This window comes from Molossus molossus, unplaced genomic scaffold (genome assembly GCF_014108415.1).
Source record: "Molossus molossus isolate mMolMol1 unplaced genomic scaffold, mMolMol1.p scaffold_m16_p_5, whole genome shotgun sequence".
Taxonomy (NCBI): domain Eukaryota; kingdom Metazoa; phylum Chordata; class Mammalia; order Chiroptera; family Molossidae; genus Molossus; species Molossus molossus.
Genome location: NW_023425388.1, coordinates 29,522,472 through 29,534,960, shown reverse-complemented (window position 1 = coordinate 29,534,960; position 12,489 = coordinate 29,522,472). Strand labels below are relative to the sequence as shown.

At 39.9% G+C, this 12,489-nt stretch overlaps 2 protein-coding genes across 2 annotated transcripts in view; one reads left to right on the top strand and one right to left on the bottom strand.

Annotated features, from left to right (window-relative positions):
- SMC4 (structural maintenance of chromosomes 4) overlaps positions 1-5,751 on the bottom strand; it is a 35,004-nt gene extending 29,253 nt beyond the window's left edge. Inside the window, exons 1-5 of the mRNA XM_036242313.1 lie at positions 5,645-5,751; positions 4,379-4,522; positions 3,477-3,655; positions 2,825-3,016; positions 1,144-1,320 (exon numbers count right to left, since the gene is read on the bottom strand). Coding sequence (XP_036098206.1) covers positions 1,144-1,320; positions 2,825-3,016; positions 3,477-3,655; positions 4,379-4,517 — 687 coding nt within the window. The 5' untranslated portion in view covers positions 4,518-4,522; positions 5,645-5,751. The remainder of the gene's footprint in view (positions 1-1,143; positions 1,321-2,824; positions 3,017-3,476; positions 3,656-4,378; positions 4,523-5,644) is intronic.
- A 407-nt stretch (positions 5,752-6,158) lies between these two features.
- IFT80 (intraflagellar transport 80) overlaps positions 6,159-12,489 on the top strand; it is a 124,747-nt gene continuing 118,416 nt past the window's right edge. Inside the window, exon 1 of the mRNA XM_036242778.1 lies at positions 6,159-6,272. The gene's annotated coding sequence lies outside the window, so the exon portion shown is untranslated. The remainder of the gene's footprint in view (positions 6,273-12,489) is intronic.

Sequence of the window (12,489 nt, the reverse complement as noted above, 5' to 3'; positions counted from 1 at the left end):
TTTCAGAGTGACACTGATTTACCTTGTACATACACTATGCATTACTAAAAGTAATATTTTTCTTTAAAAAAAAAAGAACAAAAAACAGTTGAGGAACAAAGACAAAATGGAAAAAGGGGTTAACATTTTATGTTTGTTACTGGGAACACTCAGTCATCCTAACAAAACTTATAGTATCAAATAAAAATTTCCAACTTGGTGTAAAATCGGTAGGACAAGATACAAAAGAATATTAGTGACTATTTCTACATCACAATATAGTTTTGCTTTAATTATGGTATGCTCTGTGACTCTGGACAGGACACAGGAAAAGATAGCATCAAATAAAAAAGAAAATTTAATACATCTGACAAAGCTATTCTTTACACTAATAACTTAAAAGTATTCTTAATCAAATAAAGAATACAGGGTTTCTAATAAAAATCAACTTAACACCAGGTACTTAATTTTATATCCCTTTAAAAAAACTTTAAGAGTTGTGATACTTAAGAATGAAAAATCAGTTACTCTCTGATCTTCCAACAGTGGTTCAAGTAGGCCATTCTAAACCAAAAACCAACTTGAGTAAGCTTTTAGCTAACCATTCTAAATGTTAAAAAAAGAGATTAAATTAAATTAGCTAGGTGCCCAGGTAAATCCAGCAAACCCCAAGTGTACAGTCTTATCTTTTTTTGCTATATAATAGTAGTAGAAAAAGACTAAGAACAAAAGTAAAGGAACATAACTTTCAGGAAATAATGAATCTCATTAAAAATGTTATCTTGAAGGGAAAAACAAACAAAAATAAATAGTTGCTATATCCCTGTCACGCTAAAGCAGCACAATAATATTGGTGTTTAATATTTATTTCACTACGCCAATATTTACGTGCTGCTAGAGCGGAACAAGTATGTCAGTCCATCCAAACATGAGCATCTGATGATGAAAAATATAGTTTTGAATGAATTTCCTTAAATTTCTAGAGCAGCAAATAATGATTCGCATCTTGACTATAGTATGTAAACCATGATGTGCTGCTACAGTACTTTAAGGCCTCAAAAATACAGGATTCATCCAACAGGGGGAATCCCCCTAAACTTTATTGGGGGGTGGAAGGGAAGATAACAGGAATAAGAGAACCTCTGAAGTCTTTAATAAACTTACCTGCAAGATTAAAAATCTATTATGGTCCAAGTCAATTCCATGGCTTCGAAGAAGATTTCCAACATCCTTAAATGTCTTCTTCTTTCCACTTATGTGATACACAGAAGTATTATCTCTGTAGGCCGTTCTGGATACATAGAAGTTACTGTCAGGAATGACTTCATAATCATTCCCTTCCTGTTTTGAGGAAAAACAAAACCAGAAAACAATTGTTGGTATTAAGACCAATTACTGGTCTGCTCCAAATTTTACTCACTTCATATTTTAACTAATTCTATGGATTAAAAATTTCAAAGAACAAGCACCTAAACTGGCAGTAGTTCTCAGAAATAAACCTCTTAGCCAAGAATAAATACTTTTCAAAGTTGTTCGATTCCTTCCTCATAGATCACAAAAACAAAAAAGCCAAACCAAATAAAAACAAAAAGAACTCCACCTCCAAACAAGCCTAAAAACATTTGACCGAGAAAAGAGTTGATGAAGGGGGATAAGAATCTGACTATATTCAAAACAAACTCACACAAATTATTAAATCATGTTGACAGATTAAATTACTAGTGTATTAAAAAAAGCTGCAAAGGATGATTCAAGGAAAAAAGAAGGAAGGCAGTAACGAGGTGATACAGCTTTTGTTTGGAGGGGGAGGAAAAAAATATCATTAATTGAAGGTAAAAAATGGACAACTATATTCCCCACATTAAAAAAAATCAGAGTTAAAAATATAAGTGAAGTTCAAAATCTACTTTATTAAAACTCACTTCTCCTTAAAAGCTGTCATTTGGAAATCATGACTTAAAATTTACTAAAAATGATTCAAATGTAATAGGCAATGAAATAAAATTTGATTTGTTAGCAATCTATATGTTCCAATTTGAATTGTACAATAAAAACTTAAGAAACAAGATTAAAGTTAATGTCACTGTGTAGCCCCTTGTATTTAAAAAAATTTAAACAAAACCTACAAGTCAAGTCTCATCCCTTTTCATTGTATAATTACTTTTCTAAATTTTTAGGTGCCGGCAATTCATCTCTGAACCATGAATTTCCAAAGTTATTTATTAATCAGAAGAGAAAAAACCCTATACCAACAAAACCATGTAAATAATCTAAATAGACATTTTACCTATAATTGTTCTCCTTTTCTAGAAAACAAACATGTTAGCTTGACCCTTCCCTTGTTTCAAATGAAGCATAGCTCTTTCATATCAGATACACAGGACTACCAATAACATTAAATTTAATGTGAACTGAAATAACAGAGATGTTAAAATTAGCCAGCTGTTACATTTTCAAGTTTAGGTAATTTACCTGAAGGCAATAAAAATATAACTTTAAAAACAAACCAAAAATTTATAGTAAAAGAAGGCCTATTTGGCACTCAGAATACTAAAACTGCTTGATGTTTTATTCCAAAAGGTAAGTACTAACTACTATGAGCTCCTTAAAATTAATTTCCCTGACTAAAACATTTAATATTTTAAGTTTAACAGCTACCACCACCACTCCTCAAAAAGAAAATATAGTCATGGAGGTAATGAAGTCAATAATCTGTTCTGCTTTAATCATACACTAACGTTTAAAAGACAAATTTAAGCCCCCCAAAATAAATAAAATGTGCAATGTATTAAAATTCTTTGTATTCCTTAATTGAAGTTGCAAGTAACTAGTGAAAGTCCCTTACCTTATCAATTATCTTTTGAAAATGAACTTCTACAGTACAACTCTGAATATCTTTGTGTTCATCAGAATTGTGTATTAGTACCGAGAGTTTTTTAGATCTTATTTTTTGTGCTCGATAGCCAAACACAAAAAGCATAGAATCAATAACATTGGATTTCCCACTGCCATTTGGCCCAATAATACAGGAAAAGCGCTGCAAAAAACAACAGAAAAAAAATCAAAGTGAAATTTAAAAGGTCATACTACTGATTTTAAACGGCTTGATTTTTTTTTTTTAACTTGCAGCAAATCTACAAGTATTCAGAAGTTTTCATTGCTACAAGATAATACAATTTACATTCTCTTACTCCTGTCACAAGGTTCAACAACCTTTAAAAAGATCATATTCTAATTCTAACTTTTTACAAAATTAATGCTAATAGTAAACATACTCCCTTCAAATGAAAAACTCACCAATTCTATTCAGTGAGAACAACTTTATAATAGGTAAAGATGTACCAAAAATAATCAGATAAAACAAAAGCTAATTTGTTGTCAAAAGCAAAAACATACCAGGTGTGTATCAGTCAGGATAAATATAATAGTTACGAAATTGAAACATCTTGTAATAAAGACTCATTATCTTTCAACACTTATTTAAAGTAGTCAAATACCTTATGAAAAGGTCCCAGAATTTTTTCCCCAGCATAGGATTTGAAGTTCTGGTTTACAATATGAGTTATCATAAGTCGAGGAGCTCCAGCTTCATTGGTCATTGCTGGAGGCGGGGGAGGAGGGATGCTATTCAAAATCTCTTCTAAACTTCTATTATCAATTTCCTCACTTGGTGTTTCTAAGTCAGTCAAAGGAAAGGCAAGACAAGGCAAGGGGGAAAAAGCCTGCATTAGTGCAATTCATTCTGAGGACTAGGGCCTGCTAATCTCTGGAGAGAGATAACTTAAGAAACCTAACCAATCTCTATTTTCCACTTAAATTCCCTGCTCCCCGCCTAAACAGGTGGTTAAATCCTAAAGCTCTAGAATCCAACTCTCCGTGTCTTTGAGCACCTGGAAACTTAACTTTGGATACTACCGAGCTCCACCGAAACTGTCAGAGGGGTTTCATAATGTCATCCAATTACTGGACTCAGAAAAGCTATGGTGGTTTTGAGTAAGTCATTTCTTTAATCTTACTTTAAGACCACGGAAGTGAGGTTAGGGTCAAGCAACTCATACGGTCATGTTGATTCTGCCTGAAGAAAAAGTCCACTGGCTATTGGCTGACCGTGCCGATTTCCGCGGAAATAACAAGGCCACAAACAGAAATTCACAACTGCAGCCCTTTACTCGCCCCTATCCCATCCCCTCCAGTACTGGGACACCGAAACTGCAGTCTAATCTATGAAAATAGCCAAATCGATTTCTTAAACTGACCTACCCGACCCACACGCGACCTTCAGGCGTCAACCCGGCAGCCCCTCTCGCCCACGTCAAATAAAACCGGGCAGTCCGGGTTGGCCGCGGACCCATGGGGTCCCCCAGCGCGTTCTCCTGCCGAAGTCTCGGCTGGTACTCACCTGCGGTAGCAGGGGCAGGGCTGCCGGCACGGCCGGGCGGCGGCTCGGGCTCCGCGTCGCTGTTGGTGCCGTCCGGAGACTGCGGCGGCCCTTCCTCTCTGCGCCGGGCGGTGGACGGCTGGGTGCCTTTGCGGGGCATGGTCGCTGGGGCCGGGTGAGAGCCAGGAGTAAGACAGCCCACCCGCCGCAGAGCCCAGCGCGTACCTACGTTCCCCGCAGGAGCCCGCGGCGGGACCGTTCTGTCTCCCCCCGCCCCACTCCGGGAAAACACTCCGTCCACCCGTTTCCAAGAGCTTGTTTTTAAAACCCGCTCAAAGCCAGCAGGTCCTCGAGAAACAAGGCACAAAAAACCCAAGTGCTAAGGAAGCGGGATTCTTGTTAAGTCCTCAGCAAATGGGGAAACCTAGACGTGCCTGGGAATCAGACAACGACACAGCCAACAACTGCTTAGGTTCTTTATTTTTTAATGCCCAACCCCCGTCGCCCATGGCATAAGTGCACAGGCACATTTGAATGCATCTTCTAAACAAAGTAATTTCCATACGCTGCATTTACTAACATTCCCACGCTCTCGGGCTAGATGCAAGTGCACAGCCAAGTCAGAGGAGTTTGCATTAGCTTTAGGTTTGAGGGGCTATTAACTCGTCCTAAAGCAGAAGAGTAACGAGCGACTCGCCGCCCACTGTCCTCTCCCCGCCATTTAGCTGTTCGCGCCTTGACGGCTGGGGGGGCTTCGAGGTCTCCCTTCCACCGCCCGACTGCGAGGCTGGGGTCGACAACTCCCGACTTCCAAATCGGATGCCGGGGGCGCCTGCTCCCGCTCAATCATCTTGGAGTGGCTGGGGTTTGTCCCTCCGGGGCCCGCGGCGGAGTCCCGCTGGATAATAAACTACGAAAGGTCACCAGTAAGGGCCAAGACCGGTAATGAGTCCCTTGGGAGAAGAGAGAGAGGGGCAGGGGGCTGGGGGAGACGCCCTTTCCCTGTCAGACACCAGGATTTCTGCGATCTGCGAGGCTCAGAACCCCTACGTCCCACCCTGAGCGACGCTTAAGACGCTCAGAGAAGTGGCGCCCGGGAGAAGCGCGCGGAAGCCCCGGCTGCTGGGGAGCGGCCGAGGGGGGAGGGGTGACAGCGAGAGAAATCTCCCGGCAACAGCTTCAGCGCAGACTTCGCTGCTCCAGCTTAAGGCCTCGACTTTCCGGGCGCGCGCGGACGGGGTAGGAGGTGAGAGTATGACAGCCTGATCAGGAAAAGATGTACTTTACCTGCGGGACAGTCCACTCAGACCAAGGCTGGAAACGGCTGTATAAACCCCCCGCTCCTACCGGTGTTTCGGCTCCGGGTCCTTCACTCGAAAATGGCGCCTAAAATACAAACTCGAACGGAAATTCGTTACAAATGTGCGCAATGCTTTCTGGGAACCACTAATTTGAAAAAAAGTGCGGCGATTATCATCGCCATTTTCTGGTCGCTTACACACATGCGCGAACTACTAGAGGGGGGACCCAAGGCGACTTGGGACGTTTTTACTAACTGAAAAGGAAGAGCGAAACAGTGTTTTCCCTGGGACCTACGGAAACAACACTCTTATAAAAATATTACCAAAAAAACCCGACCTGGCGAGTTTTGAAAGAGGAAAAAATAAAAGTACGGTTCCACCCACAGCTAAAGGCGGGGCTCAGCCGTCCAATAACGCCCCTTAAAGAGAGGGCGGGCTCTCTGGGGGCGGGGTCTCTAGCCCGCTCGGGTGACGCGCTGCGGGGAAGTATCGCGGGAAGAGGTTGTGAGCGTAGCTCTTCGGAAGTCACTATGGTGATTGGGAGGTCGGCAAGCTTCTTGGTAACCAGTCCCCCCTCTGTGAGAGCAGCCGCTACCGCTTTCCTGGAACTTAAGGTAAATTTCTTCACTTTTGGACGTGGTGAAGAATGGGTTTGGAAATTGTGGCCCTCACTGGATCCCACTTTTCCCGCTATGAGGGTGTGTGCGGCGCGGAGCATCAGTGATTTCCCGTCTCCCTGGTGGCTGTGGTGCTGTGGACGTAGCTTCTGGGATGCAACGGAGGACGCCCTGAATTTGGAGGGAGTCGAGGGGCAACAAGAAGGGAAGATCTGGATTGGTGAATGATCGTGTAGTCCACATGTGAATAGCAAGATAATGACTTCGAGTTATTGATGTTAGGTCGTTAATGTCACTAGTGAAGGAGGGGTGTTGGTGGTGGGCTTCTGAAACTCCGTCAGGGAAGAAACGATTTGCCGATGTCATCTGGTTATCTTTAAGAGAAAATGATTGATCAGCAAATATTTCTAAAGTCGCTTTTGCATACATCGCCCTGTGCAAGTGTAATCAGGATTATTAAGCAAGTATTCCTGTTCGCAGAGAATTTAGTTATGTTAGTGAGTTTTTAAGCTGGAGTCTGTAGGTCCGGTGGTTGGTGAATGGGCTTCAGAGGGGTTCATAGCCGACCCCCACTTTCCCCCTTCCCAAATTGCATACAAAATTCTGTGTTTGTGCATTTTCCTACGGAGTTAATTTTTCCAGAATTTTGATCAGATTCTCAAATATGATCTTAATTCCCCAGTAAGTATTTATTCAGCAACTCTTACTACGCTCTTGACATTAAGAACTAAGAACCTCTTTTTTCTTTTCTTTAAATTTTGCACACTTAGGGCCTGGCGTATTAAAGCACCAATAACTCTGCTTTATGAAAGAATTTATATTGTCGTATGTCTCTTGCCCTGAGGAGCATAAAATCAGGTTCAGTAATTCTCAAAGAGGGGTGTGGACACTCACCACAAGTGTATGAATCTGATGAACTTGGGAGACTGGTGTGGTTTGAATAAGCACTGACTAGATATTATAATATATCTTTATTGCTTTTGTAAGGCAAACTACAGACAATAAAGCTGAAGGGAAAAAAATGGGCTGGTAGGCATACTAGAAGATACGAGGATTGTCTTTTAGAGTTTCTGAAGTCTTTTGGGGTTTTGAAATTTGTAAAACTGCAAAACCTGAGCTGGAGAGATATCAACCATGAAAAAGCAGAGGCTAGAACAAATTGAATGGTGTACATAGGGGGCAGCCCAGTGTAGTAGAAAGATGTAACAGATAACAGAATCCCAAATCTCATCCTTTTTTTTAGTCATGGACAGTTTACTCAATTTATCAATCCCTCTGAGAGTATGTATTCATAAAACCAGCATATAATACCTATCTCCTAGGGTTCTTTATGATTGTTCATCTGGCACACATGCTATAAGCATTTGATATTATGCTAAGGATGTATAATGGAATGTCAAGTTAGAAGAAGGTTAGTTTAATGAAGGGTCTTGAAAGCCATGTCAAGGATTTTATTTTTTTTTATTTTTTTTTATCCTCACCCGAGGACATTTTTCGATATTTTGTTCAGATAGAGTGAGAGGGAGAGAGAGAGAGAGAAACATCGACGTGAAAGTGACACATCGAGTGGCTGCCACCCACACGACCCAACCAGGGCTGGGGACAAACTGCAACCAAGGTACGTGCCCCTAGCGGGAACCGAACCCGGGTCTCTCCGGACCGCAGGCCGATGCTCTAACCGCTGAGCCAAACCGGCCAGGGCAAGGATTTTAAATATTGTATGGAGGAAGCATCTATTAGAAAAATTTTGCGCTAAGGAATGAATTGGTAAAAAAATCCCCAAACAAACTAATTATGTGGGATGTGTTGATGGCAAAAGAGACTGAGATGAGGCATGGCTTAGTTAGATTATTACTATACAGTTCTCCATGTGGAGGTAAGAAGTCTTTACATAGTAGAATGGAAAAAATCCTGATACATTTTGGAAGAAATAAAATCTATTGCTTTTATAGATTTTAATGTACAAACTTAAGAGTATAAACCCTTAAAGTCAGATACTATTCCTTATTTGAATCTTTGAATTAATAATGGAGGTACAGGAAGAAAGATAAACCACTGATAAATCCTAGCTTTACTGCCTTTGATAATTGTGAATTATGGTCTTAATGACTAATAAGAAAGAAATGCAATTTTAATAAATCAATAAAGTGACTGATGGTTTTATATTTAGCTGTACCTAACCATGCCCCACTCAGAACAAATGTTTCAAAACAGGCTTAAACCTGTTGTATAATGAAGAAAATACACTGATAACAAACAGCTACAGAGTAGACTAAATCGAGTGAAAATAAGAAACTAAGAATAAGAAGTGATTTGAGAAGAGATTAAGGCTACAAGAAATAAAGACTTGATTGATCCCTGCCAATACTTTGAGTGGTTCTCATGAAATTAACATTTTCTAATTATAAAAAGAGGCTGATCCAGTTGAAATGGGCTAGGTTATAATCATTTTGGAAAGTACAAATAAGTCTTATATTTCTGGTTCAAAATCATCTACTAATAACCATTATCTATAATTTCAGGCATACCTGGAAAAGAACCCTTACTTTTTATATTTTAAAAGTAAAATTGTATAAAGATTAAAAAAATAATTTAAAAAATAAACATAAAATTGTACCCCACAGGTACAATACGTTTAGAAATAAGTTTAGAAAAAAGAAAGTCCATATTTGCAATTCCTTAAGTGCATGTTTTTGTCATTATAATATGTTTTGTCTGCCTTCTAATGTGGTCACAGCATTTCGTAAAGTGAAATTAGATTTGTAGGTAAATGTTTAAAAATATTAATTGAGCCCTGGCCACTTTTGCTCAGCGGTTAGAGCCTCGGTCTGTGGACCAAGGAGTCCTGGGTTCGATTACGGCCAAGGGCACGTACCTCGCTTGCGGTTCATCCCTGACTGGGGATCTTGCTGGTGGCAACCAGTTGATGTGTCTCTCGCATCTATGTCTCTCTTTCTCTCCCCCCCCCCCCCACTCAGTCTGAAGATAAATGTAGAAATGTCCTCGGGTAAGGATTAAAAACAATCAAAACAAAACAAAAAATAATAATCAGTTTATAATTGTAAATATTTGAGTTAATTAGATATTAACTAATAAATCAAAATGAATAGGTAAACATGAACTTATATAAGTGATGTATAAGTACTTAGAACATATTGTTCAAGATAAATAAGTTGGATATAGACACAGGACAGATAGTAATGAATATCCCTTTTGATAATATAAGTCCCCAAGTACATTAACCTTGTTGAAAGGCTCACCTAACCTTGTTGACACTCTCACCTATTTGCAGAAAAAATAGGTAGTGAAGATGTGGAATAGTTTTGGGAAGGACCATTTTGAAAGATAAGCTTGTTTTTATTCATGTTTGTTGGAAAGGTATATCAAATGGGCAGTAGCAGTAGAGAATGTAGCTCAAGAGAGAAAATAGGATGAGGTAATGTTATAAGGATAGTTGGAACACTAAAAATAGAATAATAGGTTTTTAAGGTTGTGAGTAAAGAGGGGGGATAGCATCAGAAAATGTTCATTCTCAGAATCTAGGAAAAAGAAATAATTATAATAATGTCTCTGGTAGGACTCTAGATTACATGTGATAGAAAACCCAATCCAATTTGTCTTAAGAAAAAAAAATTGGATCCCATAACCAAAAAATCAGATGAGTATAACTGGATTCAGTGTTCAAACAAAGATAGCAGATTTGGTTTCTTTCTTTGTTCTGCTTTGCTTACCATTGTCTTGGCAGTCTTCTCAGGCTCTACATAGTGGCTTTTGGCACCTCCAGGCTTGTCTCCCTGCTGTGGTAAGATAGCTACAGTAACTTTAGCCTCAAATCTTCTAAAATTAAAGACAGGGGGTAAGGAGAGTTTTTCTTCTCCACCATTTATTTGAATAAAAATTCTGGGCCATCTGTGAAACAGTCTCTGGGCAAAGGGAATGGAATTCTCTAATTGGCTTAAGTCTGGGTCTCATGCTGGCCCCATTCAAGCCACATGAGCTAAGAGTGAGAAAGTATGTGTTTCAAGGAGAAATTTTTTGTGGTTAGGACAAGACTGAATATATGCAGGGTGACAAAGCCACCAATTTGTACTACAAATAGGTAACAATTATTTATTTTATTTATTTATATATTTTTTATCCTCACCCGAGGACATTTTTCCATTTTTTGTTCAGATAGAGTGTGAGGGAAAGAGAGGAAGAGAGAGAAACATCGACGTGAAAGGGACACATCGAGTGGCTGCCTCCGCACAACCCCAACTGGGCCGGGGACAAACCGCAACGAGGTACGTGCCCCTAGCGGGAACCGAACCCGGTACTCTCTGGACCGCCGGCCGACGCTCTAACTGTTGAGCCAAACTGGTCAGGGCTACATTTTTGTCATTTAATGTATTATGGACAACATTCTATATCCATACATACAGAGTCATCTCATTTTTTAAATAGTTGCGTAGTACTCTAGTACATCAGTTGAGTGTGATTCTTTTATGCTAGTTGATGAATTAAAAGGAATCATTAAAGCCTGGCTAGTGCAGCTCAGTTGGTTGAGCATTGTCCCATGTATCAGAAAGTCACAGTTAGATCCTTGGTCAGGGCACATCCCCAGGTTTCAGGCTTGATCCCCAGTAGTGGGCATATAGGAGGTGGCTGATTGATGCGTCTCTCTCATCTATGTTTCTCTTTCTCTTTCTCTCCCTTCCTCCCTTTGAAATCAATAAAAACATATTTTTAAAAAAGGATGCATTAAGGATGACTTTTTAAATTTGTGAATCACATGGTTTATTGGCTAGAATAGTAATGAACACCCTGCATTGTTTAGAACACCTTGCAAAAGGATTATAGATATAGCCAATAAAAAAAATATTAAAGCCTAGCTGGTGTGGCTCAATGGACTGAGCATGGTCCCATGGACTGAGGTCCAGATTCAGTTTCGGGTCAGGGCACATTGCCCAGGTTGCAGGCTCAGTTAACAGCAGGGGCCATGCAGGAGGCAGCCAATCAATGTTTCTCTCTCACATTGATGTTTCTCTCTAAAAAAAATCAATAAAAACATATTTAAAAAATAATATTAAAATATAGTTGGCAAGATCTAGCTATAATGATAGCTAAAATTGCAAGGAAATGTAAATATCATAGCATATACCTACACTTTAGCAAATTCATATGGGAAGTAGAGTAGGGTGGGGATTGGAGGGAGGTCTTTTGTAATTAAACTATACTGCCATTTGAAAACCTATTTCCTTTCCTTGTTGTGTCTTTGAATCAGTCCCTGGAAATGATGAGCCTGTCATAACAGGAGAGCTCTTGAATAGCTCTATGATGGTACCAATCTGAATAAAAGATCTGCCTCTCTTCTTTCTCTTCTGGGGAGGAGACACAAGAGTCTGACCAGACCAATCAGTTTAGAAGACTGTTGATAAAAATTGCACTTTCATGTAATTTTATTTTCTTGTTAGTCTTCACCCAAGGAAATATTTTTTATTGATTTTTTTTTTTTTTAGACAGAGTGGAAAGGAGGAAGAAAGAAGAGTGAGGGAGAGAGAGAAACATCGATGTGAGAGAAATTGATTGATTGCCTCCTGTATGCACCTCGGGGATTGAACCTTGACTGGAAATTGAACTCACAACCCTTGGGTTTGTGGGCTGATGCTCTAACCACTGAGCAACACCAGCCAGGGCTAAAAGTTGCACTTTTAAAAATGGGACCTTGGGTAATCAATCAGTCATAAGCAAACCTCAACTATTAATATCAATATCCAAGGGGTGGCCAATATGCAAGTGAACCAAAAAGAATTTGGTGTTCGGTTGCAGTTTGTCCCCGGCCCTGGTCGGTTGTGCGGGTGGCAGCCACTCGATGTGTTCCTTTCACATCGATGTTTCTCTCTCTCTCTCTGTTCCTCTCTCTCCCTCCCACTCTACGTGAACAAAAAAATGGAAAAATGTCCTCGGGTGAGGATTAAAAAAAAAAATTTGGTGTTAATGTGCTTATGATCTAATTTTTACATTTCTTTTTTCTTTTAATGTGCTTTTATTATTTTATTTTTAGAGAGATAGATAGAAACATTGATGAGAGAGAGAAACATCAATCGACTGCCTCCTGCACGTGCCCTACTTGGGATCGAACCTGCAAGTTGGGCATGTGCCCTGACTGGGAATGGAACTGGGACCTCTCAGTCCACGGGACAATGCTCAGTCCACTGAGCCACACCAGCTGGGC